At 43.4% G+C, this 24,775-nt stretch overlaps 1 protein-coding gene across 3 annotated transcripts in view; it reads left to right on the top strand.

Moving 5' to 3' along the window:
• Nucleotides 1–1,364: 1,364 nt before the first annotated feature.
• Nucleotides 1,365–24,775, top strand: part of BRIP1 (BRCA1 interacting protein C-terminal helicase 1) — a 144,014-nt gene continuing 120,603 nt past the window's right edge. For all 3 annotated transcript variants that reach the window (XM_033172174.1, XM_033172173.1, XM_033172172.1), the window contains exons 1-6: nucleotides 1,365–1,436; nucleotides 3,303–3,431; nucleotides 4,461–4,572; nucleotides 7,382–7,570; nucleotides 9,915–10,045; nucleotides 13,104–13,229. In XM_033172174.1, the coding sequence (XP_033028065.1) occupies nucleotides 3,339–3,431; nucleotides 4,461–4,572; nucleotides 7,382–7,570; nucleotides 9,915–10,045; nucleotides 13,104–13,229 (651 nt within the window). In that variant the 5' untranslated portion in view covers nucleotides 1,365–1,436; nucleotides 3,303–3,338. The remainder of the gene's footprint in view (nucleotides 1,437–3,302; nucleotides 3,432–4,460; nucleotides 4,573–7,381; nucleotides 7,571–9,914; nucleotides 10,046–13,103; nucleotides 13,230–24,775) is intronic.

Here is a 24,775-nt window from a genome sequence, read left to right as displayed (position 1 = left end):
TGGATAATTCTTTAGGATGGCGGTAACCTTATGTGAATGTGGGTATGAAAGAAAAAGGCATCTCCTAGATGCAGAAGACCACGGGTTACCTGTGTAACAGGTGAAGCGTTATGAACTGAGATTTTTGCTTAATAAAACTCTGGAACATTACAACCAGCTACAGGTTCAAACGGTGATCTTCCCAAGAAGTTACAACTTCAGAGAGGAGTGGTAGCTGGGAGCATAACCTCAGTGGGTTGAGAACCGTCTGCGTGGAGAAGGTCCCAGGTTCAATCCTTGGCATGCTCCGTTAAGAAGGATAAGATGCTAGTAAAAAACAGTAGTACATAAAACACACACAATCCATTACCAGCACTAGGGCAACGTTGTTTTGGCTGTACTAGAAACAAAGCAAAAAATTGGCAGAAGCAATGCAGTGTTTTAAAAATGAAAAACTCGCACCAACCACAAGATGTCGCTGTAAGCTAATTGATGACAACCTCTGTGCCAAAAATACCCATCAAAAGTCATCTCCTAAGAGGAAAAAGGAGGAACCTATATTGCATATTGTGATAGAATAAATTTACCAGATTTTTTTTCAATGAATCCGGGGACACTTTTCAACTTCTTACTAAACAGATGGATTTTGTCAGGGGTCTGATTTGTAAATCTGGAGACTGTCCCCGGGAAACAGGGACGTCTGGTAACCTTATGATAGAAAGTGGCAATTTTAAGCATGTAGTTGTGATTTTAATATAGGAGTGACCACTGCCTCTCTCTTGCGACCTTCCTAACCAAACTTAATAAACCACAGTGCATTTCCCCCCCCTGATCACAGAGATCACGTGTGGCACTTGAGAAACTACCTTTCTTCCCATTGATTTTATGAGTATTTCAGTCCAAGTTAATTAATTTTAAGAGTCAGTATGGTGTAATGGGTAGAGTGCCCCCATCAAGTAAATCAAAAAAAATAACTAACTGATGTACTCCCCCCCCCATAAATCCTGGCTACGCCTATGATTGCAGGGGGCTGGACTAGATGACCCTAGGGTTCCTGCCAATTCTACGATTAGATTATTATGATTTACTGGGGGGGGTGTTTTCTTGAAACATGGCACAGACATCCTTCAAAAATGTGGTAAGCGATGGCCAGAGAATCTCCACCTTGGGAAATTTAAGGGAGGAGGCAGAGACGCCTGAAATTCAGGTAGGCCGCACTAACCGAGCGGCTACCTAGGCAACAGCAGGAACCCGGAAGACACGCCAAGCGTTGAGTTCCGATTAGAATAATCCCAGGACATTTGGATTGGACCCGTTCGCGGTTCTCGATTGGCCGGCGGCAGCCCGTGTCTCGTCAGTGATTGGCTGAGGTGCCGGATGGAGATGGGCGCCGTGGGATGTGGAAAAAGAGGCGGGAAGGAGGGCTCGTCTAAGCCGAAGAGAACCCGATTCCTGAGGTAAAAAGTGTGGCTCTTCGCGCGCGGGCCTGGGCTTGATACGCGCGTGCTGGGCGAGTCCAACTCGCAAGAAGAGAGGGGGGGAGGATTCCTTAGCTATTCCATCCTTTTTTTGAAGGGGGGGAGCGTATGTTGTCCGTTAATTTCTGCATATTTATGTACATAAACCCTCGTAAGTTTAGGAGGAAAGAAAAGCGGCGTTTCTCTCTCTCAACCCCCCCCCCCAATTATTTATAAATCAGAATTCAAAATAACATGAATTCTGAGGTGGTGTTTCAAAACTCACACAACAGTTGTCCTAAAAACATTTCGCACTGGGTTGTATCCGTGTCAGCCCTGCTCCGCGTAGCCCCATTGAAATGAGTGGATAGGACTGAGGGCCATTCATTTCAATGGGTCTCCTCCAGCTATGGCTGAGTGGGACAAAATTTGCTTTCTTCCCCTGCTTTTCTTTCCACACGCCAGTTGGTTGCTGTTACTTATTAAACGGCGGTGCTTCAAATCTATTAGTCTGAATCCAACTAAGTTCTAGTTTTGAGTGTGGGCCTATTGAAATCAATGGACCTAAGTTAGTCAGGCACATTAGTTTCCATGGTTTACTTAGGAGTAGGACTAACTTTGGCTGCTACCACGATATTGAGCATTTCACAAGCCATTAAAAATAAAAACCAGACACGTGTGAGTGTTTTGGTTCTTGATATAAAAAAATAACCAAACATTTCTGTAAGAAGGATTTTTTTAAAAAACAAAGACAAAACAACCAACCTCTTTTTATTACCGTGATGCACAAAGATTGGGGTATGCAGTCCTGAAGCGACATGAACATTTATTTTTTATTGTGTTGTTGGTTGGTTTAGACTCCGTTGAGAGGAAGGGTGGAATAGAAATTTAATCTCCTCTGGCACAAAGTTTCCTTCAGTTTTGAGGTGGGGGTGATGAGGAAGAGGCCCCCTGACCAGCCTCATCCAACCCAAAACTCTGGGAGAATAAATCTTAGGGTACAACAACATTCTGGCACATTTTGGAAATCACCCCTCTTTCTTTTTTTTAATACACAGACACGCAAAAAGACAGAAACACATAGCTACAATCGAACACATTAGGAACGAGCAGGTGTTTTTTTTAAAAAAGCGTTCTTGGTTTTTTGTGTGGTTACTCTTTTGTATAGTGGTTTTGTTGAAATAATTGATTGCTTTCAATTATTATTGCTGTTTTGCATTTTAGCTTCTTGTGTACCATCCTGAGAGGAAGCTTGATACATAAATTTAATTACCGGTACCATCTATTATATTTTAACATAATTTGTATACCATTTAATTGTAAATAAAACTTTAAAGTGGTTTACCAAGAAGGTAAGATTGTGAAATATATTTAACTGAAATTCTGGAGAACTGCTGCCAGTCATTGTAGATAATACAGAGCTACATGGACTGATGGTCTTACTTGGTGTAAAACAGCTTCCTATGTAACTCAGCCTTTTATTTCAGAGGCATGAGGACACAAACTTTATTTTTAGGTGGGGGACAAGAGTGTTTGAGCACATGCTTTACAGGAACTGAGCTAGATGGACCAATGGTCTAACTCAGGCACCCCCAACCTTCAGCCCTCCAGATGTTTTGGACTACAATTCCCATCATCCCAGACCACTGGTCCTGTTAGCTAGGGATCATGGGAGTTGTAGGCCAAAACATCTGGAGGGCCGCAGGTTGGGGGTGCCTGGTCTAACTTCATGTAAGTCTGAATGAAATGTCTTACTAGTCGCAAGCAGTTTGCATTTATTTCTCTCATTCTTTGTGGCTTTTGCCATGTTCCTGTGGCATCCTGTGCATCATTTAGAACAGCTTTCCTTTTTTTTTAATCTTGCAGATTTTAATCAAGAATTCTGAAAACTCAAATGTGGTTATGGCTTCATCAGCATCAGAATACACCATTGGAGGTGTGAAAATTCTCTTCCCTTGCAAGGCATACCCTTCACAGCTTGCTATGATGAATGCAGTAAGTTAATTCATTGCAATGAGATTTGTAGTTACAGCCAAGTAAATCAGATTTCTCAACCTTTTCTAGTAGTCTTCATTTTAAAATGTTTTAAAAATTTCTGTTTTATGGTTGAGTTTTGTTTTTGGGTTTGTTTGTTTGCTTGCTTGTTTGCTTTTCAAATGCAAACCTAAAACCCAAAACAATTAGAAACGTTTACAGAACTGAGAATGAAATTTGCAATAATGCTCATATCTTGGTATGGTTTGGACATAGCTCTAAACTGGGGCAGGCTGGATCCAGACTTCTCCTAATGCCTTTGGGCCACTTTGACAGGTGGGTGGGACTGCCCACCTGTCCATCACCTGACATCAGGTGAAGCCTTTGCCCTATGAAATCAAATTGTGCTGGTGAAAAAACAGAATTTGCACCTGCTGCAAACCCTGCTTCTTTGTCCCCACATAGTTTAAAATCAAACTGCAGGCAAAGGAAGTGTTTCCCTGTGGGATGTGTTCTAAGCACTGATCGGCACTTACAGCAAGCCTTGCTCATCTATAAGGCTCCTGATTGTTTCTTTGCAGCCATGTCTTCATTTGTCCCACACATATGAGGTCAGGTGAGGGACAGGTGAGCAGGGTTGGGGAAAATGGGCGAATTGGGACATCTGCTGGTTCTCATTTGACCTGCAGGCTACAGGTTCTCCAATCCTGCTCTGAAACAGGGTGTGAAAAAGCTGCTGGAGTTTTTGGTGTGAGTGTTCCCCACTCCTCTCTGCTTCTCAGCTTCCTAGTAAACTGACCACAGTTTGTTGTTAACATCAGTACTAGGAACTGCAGTTAGTTTGAACTATGGTTTATTGAAGCAACTATCAGAACCTACAAAACATACCCCTCTGCAACCTAATTATTTCCTCCAGGATGAGCAAATATTTTCTTAGGATGTGCTGGATATTTCAGATGATATTATTTTAAAATAAATGTTACTGCACAAATACCATTCACTCAAGATGGTTTATAATCCCCTGTGCTTATTATATTTATTTACTCACAGATTGTGAAGGGGCTCAATTCCAAGCAGCACTGCCTGTTGGAGAGTCCTACTGGAAGTGGGAAAAGCCTGGCGTTGCTTTGCTCTGCATTGTCATGGCAACAGTCACTTTACGGTAAGCCATTTAGTTTTTGAGTCTCTTCCCTAGAGAGGCCCGTCTGCATGGCTGTGCTTATTTTAGAAAGGTGGCAGTATTTGATCATCAGGGCATTTGAAGGTGTTTGAATGCAAGGGAGGATGGTTTTTTTTTATCCCTGTGTAACAACTGACTCATGCTGAAAATTCCTCTTTTACTCGAAGGTACAGGAGCCATCCTGGCCTTTTTTTGGAGGGGAAGAGCCATAGAGCATTTGCTATGCATGTGGAAGATCCCAGGTTCAATCCCTAGAATCTCCAGATAGGGATGCGAGAGACTCTCTGCCTGAAATCCTGGAGAGCTGCTGCCAGTCAGTGTAGACAATACTGAGCTAGATGGACCAATGGTCTGAATCTGCATTGGGCTCTCCCCATGTTCCTTTGCCTCTGGTCACCCTGTTCATAGGAAATGCAGTCGGCTGCCTGAAATTATGTGGCCCAGTTGGCTGGAAGATGTCTGTTTTCCTGGGTCTGTAAATTATTCAAGTAGCTGTTGACTGTCATTTATTCATTATTGAGTTCTGCTGCAATGTTTAGCATACAATTCAGGAGGACAGTGGGGTCCATGGGCACAAAAGGAATTACAATCCAAGGGAAAAGCAGCTCTACCTTCCAAGGATGAGGAGGTTGAGTAAGGTCTGAGCTCACCGCAGTGCATGAATCTTGTCCAGTCTGGGCATGTTACCTTACTGGATTCTCATCGCTTGATAGCTAGAGCTGTCACCCAATTAATCTTCAATTATTTCGAATTTGAGCTCATTGATGGGCAGAGCCCAGGTATGCTAGGGTGGGGTGTAATGTGAACCTTAGAAGAGCCTGCTGGATCAAGCCAATGGCTCATCTAGACCAGCATCTTGTTTTCACAGTGGCAAACCAGCTACCTGTGGGAAGCCTGCAACCAGGATCCAAGTGGGTTCCAGTGACTGGTATTCGGAAACATTACTGCTTCTGATCTATGGAGACAGAGCATAACCATGATGGCTAGTAGCCATTCATAGCCATGGATTGGTCCAGTCCTTTTTTAAAACCCTCCAAGCTGGTGGCAGCCACTGCCTAATGTGGGAGCATGTTCCATAATTTAACTATGTTGCTGCAAAAAGAAGAAGAGGAGGAGGAGTTTGGATTTGATATCCCACTTTATCACTACCTGAAGGAGTCTCAAAGCGGCTCACATTCTCCTTTCCCTTCCTCCCCCACAACAAACACTCTGTGAGGTGAGTGGGGCTGAGAGATTTAAGAGAAGTGTGACTATCCCAAGGTCACCCAGCAGCTGCATGTGGAGGAGCGGAGACGCGAACCCGGTTACGAGTCTGCCGCTCTTAACCACTACACCACACTGCCACTTTCTTTTATCTGTCCTGATGTAGTAGATGCATTGTTGCCGCACCAGCAGAATCGCCACCTTATCCTATATCCGCTCAGCTTGGGAACGTTAAAACACACTTTATTTATATACTGAGCTTAATTTTAAATTTAAAAATCCCAGAGGGGTTTGCAAATCAAAGCATTCCTGGATACACTCCCCAAACCCACCAATCAAGGGCTGTGCTGATAATGATGGCGACATCAGTGATTTAGAGCGGGGTTTTTTTTTTTCATTGCTTCGTTTTTTTTCTGCGAGGAAAAGAAAATCCTTTTCATGAGATCATTAGTAACAATGAATGGTTGCCAATTACAAATACCATATTAGGCCAGCTTGGTAGTTTTGAATTTGAAGTTCATATTTTTCAGGGATTTATCCATAGCAAGCATGAAAGTCAGCACTGTTCTTTGGGTTTCTAAAATGTATTTGCCTGTCAACAGTTCTGAGGACCTTTGTGCTGCCTTTGGTGTATGGGAAGTACATACTATTGTCTTTAAATTAAAGTTCTAGTGAAAAAAAATCTACATAATAAAATTACATTAAGTGTGCTTTAATTCCTCACAATATTTCAGGTCAAATTTGGGTTGGGGCAAAAATCAGCTTGGGGTACTGTTTTTTTAAAAGCTGTGATTACTAAGTGTGTTTTAAGTGCAATATACAATGTGACACTAGATGGTGATGGTGAGCCCTATGGGAAATTCAATATACGGTATTTTTCAAAACGGTTTTTAAAAAAAAGCATTTTCAAAGTGGTTTTATCCTAGATTCCATGTAAATACAAGTAAAAAAAACGTGCTAAATTAGATAATTTTATAAGATTGGGCTGAGGAACTTTTCTGAGCTTCAGGACTGTGTTCCCTCATGGGCAAGCTTCAGGGTGTGTGTGTGTGATATGCCAGTGGTGGGTGCAGCATCCGGTGTGACGAGCGGGGGGGAAATGAAAGTCAGAGGTTTCTGCATGGATACCCACACACCATGTATATCTCTCCATCCTCCATCCAGGCAAGCAAGAGACACTATTACAATTCAAGGATACATTCCCGCTCAGCAAAAGCACTCTAAGGAGGGTGTGAAGCAGGGCCTATTAGGGATGTAGCTGGCGGACAGGGTGCGAGTAGACTGGGAAAATCCCAAGGGCTAAATAGGCAGGGCTGGCAGGCATTTGGCCTCAGGGTCTCATGTTGCCCACCGCTGCTCTCTGGCATTGGAAACTTTTCTGATGTAAACTGTTCCCAACACACACCTCTCTGTGTCACGGCATGCAAATGACACCATGAGCCCTCTCTCCTGGAGCACTTCTTGGTGGGTGACTCTTATTGTGGAGGGAAGTCCAGCTGGATCAGGTCCTGAGGTGATCTTCACTGGGCTCCCTCTTTCTTGGAGTTTTAAAAAGAAGGTAAATAATATTCTCCTATTTGCTCTTCAGACAAACCGCTTGATGACTTGCCATGTTCAAAGGAATGCAAGAAGCCAGAGACCTTGATGCCATGTGGCTGTCGCTGTCATGCAGCTCAGGCCCAGGACAGTGTAGCGGTGAGCCAAGACGCATCTTGTTCCTTCACCAACAGTGGAACAGTGACACCCATGAAAAGTGGAACCAAGTCAAGAAACAAAGGTAATTTCCAAACCGCTTCTTGGAAGGTTTCTTAGACTGCTTTGAAGGGCACACGCAGCATTGATGTCCTTCAAGGGTGAGCTTGCAAAGACCCATTGTAAGATATAGCCTCCAGGCAATTCGATCAGGAAGCTTTACAATAGTTGGTGGCCTTAGAAGGAAAAGTTGGGATTATTGGTCAGATGTGTTTAGTAACACGACATATGGGTTATTAACTTCTGAAGTTCAACTCACAATTTCGTTTGAGGGGGGAAGTAAGCAGGGCATCATGGCCTTTTGAACCGTATGTGTGTGTGTGTGTGTTATTGTTTTCATTTGTTACTAGGTTATGAAATTTTGTGTTTTTATATTGTAAGCCGCCCTGTGATCCTCAGATGAAGGGCAGTAATATCAGAACTGCTGCATTAGGACCCCTGTAAGGAACCACTTTTGGCTGGAGGATTGGATTTGAAAATAACCCAACCCTCTGCAGAGTGCATTGACAGGTGGGTGGGGCAGACCCCCCTGCCAGTCAGCTGAAGTCGGGTGTAGGAAGAATAAAGTCACGACTGCACAGAAAATGTTGGGATTGCGCCTTTTGCATTTGGCACCTTTCCTTGTCACTGTTTTTGGAAGGAATCTGAGACACTCAGAAACTCCTAAGTATCTTCAGTCCATTCTGAAAGCTGCCCGGTAGGGAGGGAACCAAAGGTAAAGCTGGGGCTGCAAAGAAGAATGGCTCTTCTTAAGTCACTGCTTGTGTTTGTTTATTTAATAAATATACCCTTATTAGAGCATAAGACATTTAAGAAGTTTAAAATAAACAGTCTGTTGAAATTACATGTGTGGATAGGCTTGCTGGAACAAAAGAGTTTTTAGCAGGCACAAAAAATACATCAAGGCGCCTACCTAATATCAATGGGCAGGGAGTTCCAAAGTGTAGGACCTATTTCTTGAAAGTGCAGAATGACTCTGATCTGGAACTTGTAGAAGTTCCATACTTTTATTTGGAACCATTTGCAGCTGTGACTTCGCCAGTCCCATACCTGATGTTAGGTCAGGGTTTCCCAAACATGGGTTTCCAGCTCTTTTTTTGACTACAGCTCCCACCATCCCTAGCTAGCAGGACCAGTGTTCAGGGTTGATGGGAATTGTAGTCCAAAAACAGCTGGAGACCCAAGTTTGGGAAACCCTATGATAGGTGGTAGCTGGGTGTGGCTTGGCCCTGTGCCCAAATGGGATGGAGGGGCTTGGTGAGTCTAATTGGACCTGTGAGCCATACATTAGGAGCTGCCAATGTTACAGCAGAGACATGAAAAAGTTGGATTGGAGGGTTGTTTTATCTTTTATTTTGGCTTCCAGATTTTGTTGGAAAAGGTTATTATAAGATTAATTAAAGAATAGTTTCTTCTCTAGCATCTATTCAGTGATATTAGGACAATTCATAGGGATCCCTTTGGAGCAGCACTAGTGTCAATGTGGTCGGCCAGCTGTGGAAACCTTGGAACACACAGTGCTGCAGCAGAGTCTGTATAAACGGCCCAAGACAGAGGCCTCATCTGCACTACACATTTAAAGCAGCATCATACCTTTTTAAACATCCATGGCTTCCCCAAAGAAGCCTGGGAACTGCAGCTTGTTGAGGGTGCTAAGAGTTGTTAGGAGGCCCCAATTCCTCTCACAGAGCTACAGTTCACACCTTATCTGAGAAGGGGGATTTATCTGAGAAGGGGGATTTATCTGAGAAGGGAGAGCCAGTGTGGTGTAGTGGTTAAGAGCGGTAGACTCGTTATCTGGGGAACCGGGTTCGCGTCTCCACTCCTCCACATGCAGCTGCTGGGTGACCTTGGGCTAGTCACACTTCTCTGAAGTCTCTCAGCCCCACTCACCTCACAGAGTGTTTGTTGTGGGGGAGGAAGGGAAAGGAGAATGTTAGCCGCTTTGAGACTCCTTCGGGTAGTGAAAAGCGGGATATCAAATCCAAACTCTTCTTCTACTATTAAACCACTCTGCAAACGGTAGCCCTACGGGGGGGGGGGGTAATAAGGGGTCTGATAGTGGTATGATTCTGCTTTAAATGTATAGTGCAGATGGAGCTAGAAATTCATAACAAAGCAGTTGGGGAAGGGGAGGTCATACTAGTCTTTCTGCTGACCAGCAGAGGAGTTTGATAATTTTTGGTTATAATATTGAGTTCAGTTATAAATGTTAGCATTTCACTTCTTTTCTATTGTGCTGTTGTGTGCTAGTTTTGTTATAATGTGGATAGCTGGCGGTGCTATTTTATTCTTGCCATGTTTGTAGTGATTTGTTTTTTCTACAATGGCTAAATAATAGGGATTTTCTGTTTTATATGTTGCTATAGCAGACGAGATCTCAAGAACCACACTCGCTTCCAAACTATCTGCAAAGAAGCAGGCGTCTTCGCATGAAGATGGAGATGATGATTTTATAGTAGATAGGAAAAGGATTCGTTCATTAGAAACAGACCAGCAGGTGAGTAAAGTTTGCTGCTAGCAAAATTAATTCAGGTATCCATCAGTCCAATTATGGATCAGCACGTAAATTAAAAATGTACAGATCTGTAGGACTGAGTCACAACCCAAACCAGACTGTTGAGTGCTTTTTATTATTATTTTTTGCTGGCTGCGCTGCCATTTCCGCTGTCCACCATCAAGTTTGCTCTCTGACCTGCTTAAGGACTCCTATAAATCTAGATGGTACCAACTCCTAGAAAATAAAATCAGATCGATAGGCATCGAGCTGGAGCCCTTGTACAACTCAAGTGAGCAACATATCTATCATAATGTCTTAATTAGACTAAAGGATGTTGAGAGACAAAATATTGCGGCAGCAGTAAACAAAATTTGCTCTCCTATATTCTATGATTTAAATATCCTCGATAGGGTCAACTACGTTACTAAACTAATAATACCAGCCCAACGTAGGGCATTTATGTTGGCCCGACTGAATATCTTTCCCTCGGCATTTGTCAGGGGTAGATATCAGAATGTTCCCAGAAACAAGAGATACTGCAGATGTCCCCTGAATGTCCCGGACACTGTGGAGCATATTCTCTTTTATTGTCCACTGCACAGTACGCTGCGTGAACGTGTGTTATCCCCCCGTTTGGACGGTTTGGAACCGCAGCAGGGTGGAAGTGTTGGATTCTGTCTCTCTGACATCGACCAAGGGGTGACTGCGGGGGTAGCTGAATTTTTGGCAGCAGTGCTTCAAGGAGCACTTTAACAGGAGGAAATTTTAGATTTTACTAACACACACCATACATCAGCCTATGAGTTTAAATGTTGTTTCTTTGTGTGACAAACCTAGACAGCATCTTAAAAAGCAAAGACATCACCTTGCCGACAAAGGTCCGTATAGTTAAAGCTATGGTTTTCCCAGTAGTAATGTACGGAAGTGAGAGCTGGACCATCAAGAAGGCTGATCGCCGAAGAATTGATGCTTTTGAATTATGGTGCTGGAGGAGACTCTTGAGAGTCCCATGGACTGCAAGAAGATCAAACCTATCCATTCTCAAAGAAATCAGCCCTGAGTGCTCACTAGAAGGACAGATCCTGAAGTTGAGGCTCCAGTACTTTGGCCACCTCTTGAGAAGAGAAGACTCCCTAGAAAAGACCCTGATGTTGGGAAAGATGGAGGGCACAAGGAGAAGGGGACGACAGAGGATGAGATGGTTGGACAGTGTTCTCGAAGCTAGTAACATGAGTTTGGCCAAACTACGAGAGGCAGTGAAGGATAGGTGTGCCTGGCGTGCTCTGGTCCATGGGGTCACGAAGAGTCGCACACGACTGAACGACTGAACAACAACAACTGGTTGCTTGCAGTGACCAGGAATTGCATGCAGATGAATGAGCAGGTTTGCGGAGGATGGATGGAACATACAGGGTTCATCCAGACTTACGCTTGTCCCATCACTTTCCTCCAGGAAAACACAATCTTTTTAATGCTTGCTTCAATTCAGCGCTAAAGACTGGGTTTCCCCCAGCAAAGCCGTCGGGCAAACAGAAAACTGCTTGAAACCGTGTCCAAGAAGCATGGGATAAGCAGAAAACCACTCGAACCCATTCTTCCTAGTGGAAGTGTAGATGGGCCCTCAGTTTCCCCTTTGCACCTTTCATAGAAATGAGGAGAGAAGCTGCCTCTTCTGTTCTCAGCATTTAAATTCAATTCTATGTTCTTCCCATCAGTGCCCAACGGGCTAATAATTGTTTTTTGGTTTTTTTTTTAAAATAAGCTATTTACTTTTGGGAACTTATTTACAAGGCAGGATTAATTACAGGCATATCTTAAAATTAAAGTGCTTTATTTGAGGGCTGTCCACTGATTTTTTTAAAAAGTGTTTGCGTTAATTTATCGTCTGCCTTTTAATCAACTGACTAAATGTAAAGACAAATGCATATCACCGAAAGATAACTTTCTGAGATACTGGAGAAAGCGTGAGATAACTGGACATAAAATGAATGAAACCTGCTAGTCATTTTGGAAGGACAGGCCATCTTTATTATGTTATTCATGCCTTGTTACAACAGCAGAGCTAAAATGGTTTTAAAATGTTGTTCCATTTGACTCACAACAATTAGAATTTCTGTTGATCTAAAATTCAGTTGATGTAAAATTTAGTTTATATTTTGTGCTCCAGATACTGCTGTGCTACAGCTCTTATTATCCCTGACTATTGTCCCTCTTTGCTGGGCGTGATGGGAGTTGTAGCTCAGCAACATTTGAAGGGCCACAGAAATTCCTCATCCCTGATCTTACTGGTTGAAGCATGCAGCCTTTCTATTCCCCAAACATTTTAAATTGTAGCTGTGTTAGAATGCATGTTCATCATAGCTAGGACATAGTTGGCAAAAAACTGGGGCACTTTGTGGGCACTTGCTTGTGGATGGAAAGGAACAGAGGCCGAAACTGATGGGGCAAGATGGATTTTCTTGCAGAGTAGATGACATTCCAGCCACTCAAAAGTTTTTCTACAAATACAGCCATCCATGCAAATACGAAGAATGATCACAGTTCAAGGACATGTTCAAGCCAAGCAAAAAGTACACAATAACAGGGCTGGGGAGTGTTATGGTCTGGGGGAGGGGTGTGTGGCTTCAGGAGAGTCCCAAGGGCTAGATAGAGAAGCCTGGAGTGTGCATTTGGCCCCCGTGCCCGAGTTCCCCACGCCTTCAATAATTGGGTCCTAGCTCAGCAACTTAAGACCCAAATGGCAGAGGCAATAGCAAACTAGACACGTCAGTAGTCTGACTCATGTCTTCCTCATTACGGAGTTTCAGTTACATTCTAGGGTGGATTCTTCTGATACAGGACCATGCTAACATCCAGCTGGCCTGGCCACTTTCCTAGGTGAACTCTTTGTCCTCTAGCAAATGCCTAGAATACTTTGCAGTGTGCAGGGGTTCCATGACAGACAGGTCGTGGGGAAAGGAATCCCATCAATGTAGGAACTGTTGAAAAGCCACTGGCTTAAAAGGAGACACTGTGCCTCCTACCTGAGTTTTACAGGCATGTTGGGTGTTCCTTACAGGCAAGGAAACGGCACCGGCTGTCCCAAGGAACCCAGTTAGTTGACGCTCTGGAGGTTTACCGGCAGCAGAAAAATGGGGAATTGACTGTGTGCTCTGAAAAATCGGCCCCTTTCTCTCTCAAAACAGTAAGTATGGCAGCTCTGGATTCAAGAAGCAAAGACCAATTATGTTGTTTCAGAAGAGTTGAGCATGAAAACCCAGGTGTTCTAGCTGGCCCAGCTGCAGCTCCCTTTCCACCTGCTCCTCCTCCCCCGGTGCTTTAATAGTAAGAGGCTCTTACTCCAACAATGACCTTGGCAGGCTTGGTATTTAAGGCATCCCCTGCTTGAGAGTTTGCATCTCTCCTATGCTCTTTTATTTCAGTTTTTCTGGCCTTTGATGGTTATAGTATGTACAGTTTTGTTTTGTTTTAATGAAAATATCCTTTTTCTTTCTAGCATTTCATAGTTGACATTTCTTCTTGTGGCGGTTATATAGTGGTGCATATCACCTGAATGTTATTTGATAACTGTTTTATATTGAATGAATATAATGAGAAAGAATTGCCACTTTTCTCTTGCCACGTTTCTTTCATACTCTGAACCACTTGCTGCTGTTGTTCACTTACCACAGTGTCGCCCAGCCTTCTAATAGTGGAAACATAGTTTGGCTCAAAAATAAAAGTGGGTGGATACTTTGCTCTTGTACCCCCAGGAGGTTTACTTTAAGAATGTTCTCCCCCTAGAGCTGTGTCTGTCTCCCATGTTGCTTTCGAATATCAGTTGGAAACCTTTTTATTTACCCAGGCTTTTCAAGACTGATAATAGCTGCTGAGGAGTAAACTTTCTGTTTTAATGATTTGTTATAATGTTTTTAGTTTGCTGTATTTTGATATACATCCCCTTGAGCTCTTTTGAGGAAGGGAAATCTATAAATATTTTTTTAAAAAATAAATAAGAGCTGTTATGAGTGGTTGCCAATCCTGAAAAGTGCCCAACCTTTTTCTGTTAATCAGTCTGCGTGTGCCTCCTACTTGGAAGAAGGCAAGCCCAGTGCAGTGACTCATGCAGAGATACAATAGGCAAGGCTAATTCTTAGGTACACTGTATTGAGAGAACAATTCAGTATTTCAGTTGCTCCTGCTGTAGAGATGGGAGGGAATATCTTACCCCCTGAAAAGAGTATCGGACAGATGTAGAACCAAAATGCTGGCTCAGGCAACGATGGAGTGGGCAGCCTATTTTATCAGTGGGTAATAGACTCACAGAACCTCTCAGTTTTATTTATTTATGTATTGGGGTGCTTGAGGCATTCACTGTGGACAGTTCAGGAATTCCTGGCTTATTTTTGCCAGCTTTTTTGTTATGTCAAAACTCGATTCACAGCACTTTTAAAATGCTGCCTCTGAACACATTCTTCATGCTGTCTCCTTTTAAAAAAAAGTATGTTTGAAAAAGGTGGCCATGGGGTTTTCGTACCCCAGACATGTGCCTAGTTTGGTTCTCTGCTTGGGCTGGCTCTTTTTATGCGAAAGAGATAGTTTTACGACTCCTCTTGAAGGGGTGATAGGAACAGCTAAACAGGCCCATGGACTATTACTGACACGAGTAAGTCTTACTTTTTGTGTGTGCTGTGAGTTAATGACCTCAGCTGCCACAATGACTTAATAAGTTGGGCAACTTGTATTGATTTTCATTGTTGCTGTTGTAAGTGTCTAACTGAAAATCAGTGACTGCACAATTAAGCTGCTTCTATAGTTAGCGTCCTTCTTTAGTGGAGTTGAGGGTTATGGGAAATCAATAGGGATTCCTTCAGCAAAATTGCTTCACAAGTAGTGACTTCAGATAAACCCTGTCCCTTTGGAATGCACAACAGCCCAGGCTCTCATCCAAGCTTTGAAGTGAAACAAAAAATTCAATTTTATTTTTTAAAAAAAATCTCTTCATGTTCTGACAAAATGGCAAACCATAGTTTGCCTCAGAGCAGGAAAGGAGGGAGGGAATCACCACATGTGAAGAAAGGATGATGTGTGTATGTGCATGTGTAGCTGAGGCTTGGTTAAATCACACCAAACCATGGAGAACACTGAAGGCCTAACCCTTGTCTGTTGAGAATCTTATCCAGGAGCCACACTGGCTTCTACCAGACATTAGCTGCACACAGAATACGTTTGGATATCCTACTAAACTGTGGTTTAACAAGACGTAAACAAGGCTAGCCTTCTCCAAGGTTTTCATTCTCTCCCCTCCCTCCTTCTCCAGCAAATTTGGGCTGCGAGTTTTGCTTATAGTTTTTGGCCAATGGCAGCTTTCCAAAACTATTAACGATGGTTCCTTTAAATGTGCCAGTGTCAAAAACCACTATTTGAAGTTGGCTTGCTTGACACCAGCCACAGCTGACGCACAAGCTGCAGAAAAATGCAACTAACTGGTTAACGAAAAGTCATGTGAAAGTAGGGGGGAGCCCAATAAGAGGCTGGACTCATTCACACCCTGCTGACTAGTTTAGTGTCACATTTGCATGCAGTCAATTTTTCAAACATCTCTTCTCAGTCGTAAGGGCAAAAAAGAGTTTTTTATCCAGTCAAAGCTGAGATTCTCAGGAAGCTGAATTCTATAAGCTGTGGTTCAGTGTTTGGACTACCTCAGATCCTTTGAAAGGTTGTCTCTACAGGTGTGAAATCCAAAACAATGAGTTGCTTTTGAAACTGTGAAGGCCAGTTCATGCATGTTTCTCTGTCTTTGACATTAAGTGGTGCCTTGTATGTGTGAATAAGCAGTTGCAGGTATAAAAGCACAGATAAAACCTCCATCTTATGTCTGGTCCAGAAGATGCAGCTAGTGCAGAATGCAGCAGCCAGACTGCTCACAGTACCAGACTACTGGCAGCGTGCCACTCTGCTGCCAGTGGTTACCAGTTTGCTACTGTACCAAGTTCAGAGTTCTTGTATTACTTCACAAAGCCCTGAAAAACTTGGGCCCAAAGCACCTTAAGGACCACTTGGTTCCTTATGCTCCGCCTTGATTTCTGAGATCTTCTAATGCAGGGTTCAGCAACCTAAGGCCCATGGGCCGGAAGTGGCTTGCGGAGGTCGTTTGAGCGGCCCACAAGGTGCCCCCGAACTGAGCTGCCTGCTCGTGTGCTGCGCTAAACCGGTAGAGTGCAGCGAAGGGACTCGCTTCCGCGGTGCTGAAAATCGCATCTGCGCAGATGCCGAAAATCGCACACGCGCAATCCAGCCCACAGAGGGATCTCCGCGGGACCGATCCGGCCCAGGCAAGATAAACCTTGCTGACCCCTGTTCTAATGGGACATTTATGGTGGTCCTGTTCACTCTCACATGCCAACAGATATTCGTCAGAAGCCACCACTGCTCCTTATTAGATGCCTTATAGAAACACTACTGTTCAGATAGGTCTTTCAAACCAGAGATTCTTTGTCCAACTAGCTTTTACTGATGTGCTCATATATATATATATTCCATATGAAAATGTGGTTTATAAATTTTAATTAAATAATTGAAGGTATCGTCTAGAATCCTAAAATCAGCTGGGCACGTAATACTTTTCAGTGGTAACAGCTCAGGTGTTTGGCCGAGAGTCAGCAAAATGTTGGTGACCAAGTGACATGACGTGGGTGTGTAAATGCAGCCCATGGCCTTGGATGTTACGGAAAGCACTGGAAGGGGTTTTTCTTTTACATTATTGTGTAATATTCATGCTTGTTTCACTGGAATCTTGTAAGCTTTTAAAACCAGTTGGGGAGGGGAGATCTTTTAAACAATTTTAAGTGATTTATTAATCAGAGTTCTAATAGCATTCCAAGTTAAAGCCGTTTTTTAAGTACTGAATAATTTTGAAATTCCATTAAATGCAAATGGGTCAGATTGTCTGCCAAGGTAACTCCATTGATTTTTTTCCCCTTCACTGAAAGCATGTCAGCAGAAAAATCTGGCCCTGTGAATCAATGTATAAACTTTTAATAATATATGACACACCTACTGAACTCTCACTTGCGTAAATCAGTTTTGTTTAACACAGTGTAGGTGTATTGATTGGAATGCAGAGCATTCTGGGAAGGCAGAATGAATGGCTCCTGATCTATCTATCTATCTATCTATCTATCTATCTATCTTGTTTCCTCCAAGAAGTCACAGTGATGTAAACAGCTATCTCCACTCCCCATTTTATCCTTGCAATAACCCTGTGAGGTAGGTTAGGCTAAGAGATAGTTACTGGCCCAAATTCTCTCAGTGAGAGCTTCATGACTGAGTCAAAATTTGACCCCTGGTTTCTCCTGTCTTAGTCCAACACTATAAACCACCCTGGCTCTTCTCTCACCCTCCCTGGCTTCTTTAACCTTTAAAGTGCTGGTTTTGTGCTTTAAAGCCTTAATTGATTAGGAACCAAACTACTAAAGTCTGCTGCACTATATCAGTCTTCCCGTTTTTTAAGATCAGAAATGGAGGCCCATCTCACCTGCCTGCTGTGACAACAGTTAGATTGGTGGGCGCTAGGAGATTGGAGATGGCCTTATTTGTAGTAGCTCCATGTCTCTGGAATGCTTTAGCATCTGGGGTCTGGCAGCCCCATTATTACCAGCACATTCAAAAGGCTCTGAAGACATACCTGTTTTTCTTTGGTCATCCTTTGAGGAGTACTTACTGAATTGCTGGTGTTTTTTTTTTAAACTGTAAAGTGGTTCAGTCCATTCTACCACCTCACTGCACTGCATGATGTGGGGCAGGATTTATTTTTGTGGGTGGGTATGTGTGGGAATACACTTCGTGGATCCGTTAAGATCCGCGGTTATTTGTTTATATTTTTATTATGAACTACTTTTCGTATCCTTCCGTTTAAAAGTGAAAGTAAAAGTAAGACTCAGTGGGCACTTTGCCACTGGGAACACTCCGCCTAAAATTGTAGTTCCAGAGGTTTTTGAAGTTGTCAATGGACGTTTATTCTGCTTCCCGCCTTTTTGGAGGGCAGCAACAGCATTTCTATTGGTAATATATCGATCGTGATGTCACACTTGGTGATCAATAAAAGGCTGAGGTTCCCCGCTTAGGCATCTCAGTTCGGTTATGTTATTTTGGAGTTTAGTTTAGTTTAAGGGGAGCGGGTTGGACGGGCTGGACGGGTTGGAAGCGTGTGCAGGTGGTAGTTAGGGTCTAGCTCGCGGAAGATTTGGCGGTAAAGATTAGATAGCCTTTAGACCTAGCATAGGTTTAGATTGCGGAAGATTTGGCGGTATAGATCTAGCTAGCCTTAGCATTGCGGAAGATTTGGCGGTGCAGGGACTGTTAGTCTAGGGAAAGCTTAGCATAGGGCTAGGAACAGTAAAGAATAAGAGCCTATGCGGGTCAGCCAAAGCCATAAAAGAAACATCGGTGTCTGTCTTTATTGGGGAAAAGGTAAAAAGATTTGATTTTTAAAAAGTCAGGGGTTTCACTTAGTGCTTTAACTTTGCCCTTAGTTTGGTTATCTTTGCTTTAGCAACAGTACAGGAGGTCACAAGTGGTTTCAAGTCTAGTTTCGAGGCATCCATTCATTTTCGAGGCATCATCATTTCCGACTTACTCACGCAACTTCAGATTATGAGGCTTGGCCGGCGCCCGTGCTAATACGCACGTGGAACGCTGGCCGCATTTCCCCGGCAACTGGTATCCCGTGTGTAGGTAGCCTAAACTTACACACGGGAAGCTCCAGCACCGAATCCCCGCAGGTATGTGTATGTGTGTACGTGTACGTGTACACAAACAGATGGAATAACAACCATTCCCATCGCAGCTTTACTAGACAAATGGTTGCTTTTCAACCAGATTTACTCAGAATTGGATCCATTGAAATTAATGTACCTAACTTATTCAGGCTCATTAATTTCAGTGGATTTAAAATTTATATTGTGCTCATCACAAACAAAAAAAGTTTCTTGCTTACTATATCTGTTACAGTGTGCAATAAATTTTATTAGTGTAGAGAAAACCTTTGTAGAATTTAAAATCTGCCAAACTCTGTGGTATTTCATTGTAAAGAACTCTGGAGCCCAGCAGGGGGCACTGTTGGTTTTCAGATGCAAACCCTTAAAAAGAACCTGAACAACATCAAACTTCAAGTTCTGAATTACAACAAAAATCCATGATTGCTGAGGCAACTACAGGTCTCTCTCTCTCTCTCTCTCTCTCTCTCTCTCTCTCTCTCACACACACACACACACACACACACATATATTATAGACAATAAACCACAACTTAGTGATATTTATGTATGCAGCACTATAGCCTGTTAAAATGAGCTTGTGGATTATAGAGCAAGAGTAAAGGAAAATTGCCACCTGTGGCAGAAAGCGGTTTCTGCTTTGAAGTGGAAGTTTTATTAGGGCAGTTGCCATTCATGAACCTGACTGTAACAATTTATTAGGTATCGGTAAATTGAAATTTTGAAATACTAGAGGGGCTGGACTTGTGTGTGGCTGTGCTTTTTTGGATCATTCAGAACTCTTATTTTTTAAAATTGATGTGAAGAAGCAGGGGCCTCTTATCTATTTTATTTGATTTTTTTACCTGCCCTCCACTATGAAGTCAGAGGGTGGGTTTGAACAATATGATCATACACTAAAAAACAACTAAAACAGTTTATGCAAGCAGTTCCCAAGCTCTCTCCTCAGACGACATGAAAATTGCTGAGGGGGAGCCTTGGCTGCCCAGTTCATGATTTTTCTGCCAGTTGTTGCAGTTGTGCTAGATGCCGTATGATTTTTTTTATTACATATCATTGCTTTTTATATATTGTATTTTCTATTGATTTCTAATTGTAATGTAATAAAATACAGTACATTTGGTTTTTTGTACAGCTTACAATATCCGTGGTTTATGCAATTATAAAAATTAAAAAATTCCAAACAAAAGCAGCAATAATATAGGTTAAATGAAACAGAAGAGATGCGTCCCACAAAAATACCTGAACTGGTGCACCAAGGCCAGGATAAATAGGTGTATCTTCTGCTTCTGGCAAAATGATGGTGCTAGACACACTTTGGTAGGGAAGGAGTTCCACAGTTTTTAGGGGCTGCCTCAGAATTTGAGGCCACTGTCTTCCTTTGCAGATTCTGTATTGTGAACCTTATACGTCCAAAATATGCAGCATAATAAGCTAGTCGCGTTGTCTGCTCAAAATGTGAAAGTTCACAAGACTCAGGTTTCAAAATCTGTTTAAAGTGACTCTTGAACTAATGAAAAAGTTAATTATAATCCAGTTCTTAATCATCTTTTTAGATAAAGGGCTTGATTATTTCAGGTTGCTACTACTGAGCCAGAAGAGAAAAAAACTGACTGCACTTAATTAGGTGGATGGATTTTTGATAATGAAACTTGGCACCAAACCATATTAAATCTGTAGGGTAGGCAGGGCCTAAAGCTTGATCCTTCAAAACTATTTCAGTGCCTTATAGTCCAAAAGTTGATTTTCTTTTTTAAAAATTAATTTTGTCAAAGACAGGGCTACAAATCATAAATAGCCAACAGATGAGAGGTAGGGAAAAATAAATAACTAATAAAACTAAGTTTGACATTTAATTTGCTTATTTTGTCTTAACAAGTTTCATAGTGTACATAGTGTACCAAGAGACTGGTCACTGATCTCCAATGTTCTAGCAGCGAAAAAACTGGTCGGCGCATACCTTGGTAGTGTATTTAGGGCCTCTGCGTCTAATTTATTTATCTCTCTATATATAAAACGCAAGTGTCTCTGCGTCCAGTCCCTGTGTCTCTGGGTTTGCGCTACTGAGCATGTGCCCCAGGGACACAGGGATTGGATGAAGAGACACCGGGCCGGGAGCAGTGGCGGCAGTTGAAGCGAGGCGGTTGAAATGGAACGCCGGCGCTCCAGAAGAGAGGGGAGGCCGAGGAGGAAGGTCACGCTGCCACTGCCGCCGCTACAACGAGAGCCCTGAGGCCTAGCGGCCCGGGAGCGGCCCAGAGCAGCCCGCCCCCGCCGAGCGCCGGCGTTCCGCTTCAACTGCCACCACTGCGGGAGGGGAGGAGAAGGGAGGAGGAGCATTATTGTCATTCTTAAAGGCTCCAGGGTGCCGCTGCTGCCAGTCCGTGTAGGCCACACTGAGCAAGACGGCAGCCCCCATGGCGATTCTGAGGCGAGGCCCGGCTGCGGCGGCAACGTATCCGAGGCTGGCGGCCATGAGACCCACGAGGCCGGTGCCTGCGCCCAGCTCGAGCATGGCCTTGCGGCGGAGAGGGAGCTCCGCCGGGCCCGCCGCCTCCGAGTCCTCGGCCCCCTTCTCGAGGAAGCGCGCCAGCACCAGCGCTGCATCCCACACCACGCAGCCCGTCCCGCCCGCCGAGCGCTGCCCGAGGCGGAGCCCTGCCGAGCTGTCCCACCGGGCCAGGGCGCGCTCGAACCCCGGCCCCGTCTCTGGAGAAGGGGAAGAAGACATGATGGAGGCCGCAGGAGAGGAGACGGAGGCCGGCCGGCCGCAGGGAGGGAGGGAGGGAGGGAGGAGGAGCGAGAGGGAGGGAGGCGGCTTCTGTTCTAGCACCCGTTATTTTAACGGGCTGAAACCACTAGTATACATAATAAAGCAATACCAGAAAAAGGTGCCTCTTGATATCCCTCTGTCTGGAGCCCTGGTGAGCCACCTCTAGTCGGTTTAGATAATACTGAGCTAGATGGACCATCGGTCTGACACCGTATAAGGCAGTTTCATGTGTTTCTGTGTCCCTATCATGGACTTCAGATACTATAAGTGTGAAGTCTACCCACTGCTATTCTAAACCAGGGCTGGGCAGAAGGTAGATCTCTGAATGACTGGCACTAGATCACCAAGGATTCCCAACTCCCAATGGTTTAAAATTAGCAATAACCTCAGCTCCACCTCAAAATTAGGGGTGTTGCTGGGGCAGAGGAATCAGGAGTCGGTCTTTTGTGAAAGGGCTGAGAGCTCAGTTTTTCAGACACTGAAAACAAATTCATGAGCTGGAATACACTTGAAGGTGTCTTGCTTAAAGTACATGCCTAGCCTGCTTACTATGCCCTATTTTGTCCTTGGCTCCTTGGGAGTTCTAGGAAGAAACAAAGTAGATCTTACAAGCATGGAGAAAGAAAAGGAGATGGTCTGAATAATCCCTGTACCCCTAAATTTTCTGTTCATAAAATGGGCAATGTGTTGGCAATCACATGCATCCTGCAGGTATGCTTGCCAGGCAGCTGTGGGTGTGTCCTGTGACTGTGGTCATATAATGAATTTCTTTTGTAATGTGTGAAATTGCCCTTAGTCACAACATTTACTTTATACTTTATTTTTGCATTTTGACTCATGTTCTCATGTACTTAACTTGAAGACAATATCCTGAAGGCATTCCAAAGCTGCTGGTCTCTTCCTAAAATGAGGAAATAGAATGGAATGACAAAAAGAAATGGAAAGAGTAAACAAGCATTTCACATATATTCCCTCACTGCTTCAATAAAATGTAGGAAAAATCTGAAGCTGCCTTATACTGAGTCAGACCATTGTTTCATCTAACTCAGCCTTATTTACACTGACTGACAGGGGCTGCTCCAAGATTTCAGACAAGGTCTTTCCCCAGCTCTACCTGGAGATGCCATATTGAACTTGGGATCTCCTGCATGAAAAACAGAGGCCCTGCCATGGAACTATGACCCTTCACCCTCGAGTCCAGTATTGTCTACACCAGGTTAATGGAAGATAATGGACTACATGTCCCGCAATGTCTGGAGGTGTTGCAGGTTTCCCAGCCCTGGTCTATACTACGTGGCATTGCCTTCAGATAGGAGTATTTCCCAGCTTGATCTGGAGAGTGCCAGGGATTGAACCTGGGGCCTTTGCACGTGCAGCAAGTGTTCTACTGCTTACAGCAGGGACAGGGAATCCGATACCCCCAAGACGATGTTAGGTTTCAACTTCCATCAACCCCAGCAAGTGTGGCCAATTGGTGATGGATGATTGGAGTGCTGTCCCAACCGCACACAAAGCCACAGCTTTCCCCTCCCTGATTTATGGTATTCACTCAGACACTGCACCAATTTCTCCCCCCCCCAAAAAAAAAACATCTTTCAGCGACCTGCTCACCTCATTCTGCCCTTTCTGTTGAAATGAGCTTCTGGCAGTGACTACAGTATGGTTTGCAGCTCAGGGAAAGGAGACAAAAGCAAGAGCCATGATAAAGGTAGCCTGGGTAAATTTTTGCTCTTACTACCTTTTGATCATGCACAGTGGGTGAGCATTGTGCCTGCTGTGGTGTTCACTGACAATATGCCCTTTTAACGGATGTTTTTCTTTCCCTTCTGCTAACAACACATTACAGAAGCAAGGCCCTTACATAGAGCCCTTTGAATATACATATGTGTTGGTTTTGGAGATCCTACTTAGTTCTTAACCCAGAGGGCATGTATTTCCAATGGAACAATTAAAGCATATTTGTTCAGTTGAAAGAAGCCATAGGTTGCATAAGAAGGGGGGAGGGAATGGAGTGGGGGAATCTTTTTGAAAAGAATTGCATTTATATTTAACAGTAAAAGGGCACTGAGCTTTTTGTTTGGGCCTGACCTTTTATCTTAAAAGGGTGGTTTTTGTTTTTTGTTTTCTTTTTTAAAAAGGGAGAGACCTTTGTGTGTAACTGGTGACTGGCAGCTTAGTAAAAGCAAGACTTCAAACACAATTGGTGTAGTTCAGTAAACACAGCTCAGCTGCACATCTTTATATATTTAAACTATGGCAGCCCTGCAGATGAAAGCAAAATAAGTTGCATGGCGACATTTCTCCTGTACTGTCTCACTTACCCACATACACTTGTGTTAGTTGTTTGCAGCACATCCATGGAAAATAAAGAACTAGCATGCCTGATCACCTAGAGATGTTTTTAATTGCTGCAGGTGAACAGGTAAAAATGCCTGTTAAGAGGCTTGAACTGTGGTCCTTTGTACCAGGGCTTTTTCACCGTTCTGTTCCTATTGGAGTGCACTCTGTTGCATTTGAGGTCAATCCTGAGAGCATACCTGTCTTTTGGAGGTCATGTATTGATGCTGTGGGAAATTATTAAGCCCTAGAACTCTGTGGATCATCCCCTACGTGTTTTCCTCACCTCCCCCCCCCCTGCTGTTGTTCCAGGAGTTCAGGAGCTCCTATAAATCTATTCTGAGTAAAATAGCACCTTAGTTTGTGGGGTACCTGTGCACTTCCTATTGATTATTTGATGTCTTCTCCCTTTATTGGCTGCCATACCAACTTCGGTCATTTAATTAGACCTTGCCTTGTCTTCCTGTTCCATAGTGGGTTGGGTTTTTTTGTTTGGGGTTGCTGCTGTTGGGTTTTTCTATCTTTATTTTAGATCTTACGATTTATGTGGAAATTGTTCAGCTTGGCTGTGTATTTTTTCATGTTTTATTTATTGTTTATGACTTCTTTTTATGCTGCAGTTGCATGTGTTTTTCATGTCATAAGCCGCCTTGAACATGATTTGAACTTTGGAAAGGCGTCACGCAAATAAAATCATGTCTTTATGTATGTATGAAAATTTAGCATATTTATTGAATTTATACCCCGCCCTTCCTCCCTAAGGAGCTCAGGGAGTTAAACAGATACACAGTCTTAAAACAAAGTGAAAGCTTTTTAAAAACAGTTAAAGCACTCTAAAAGCAATTACAAATAAAAACATCTAAAA

Source organism: Lacerta agilis, chromosome 15, assembly GCF_009819535.1.
Source record: "Lacerta agilis isolate rLacAgi1 chromosome 15, rLacAgi1.pri, whole genome shotgun sequence".
Lineage (NCBI taxonomy): Eukaryota > Metazoa > Chordata > Lepidosauria > Squamata > Lacertidae > Lacerta > Lacerta agilis.
This window is presented reverse-complemented; position numbering and strand designations above follow the sequence as displayed.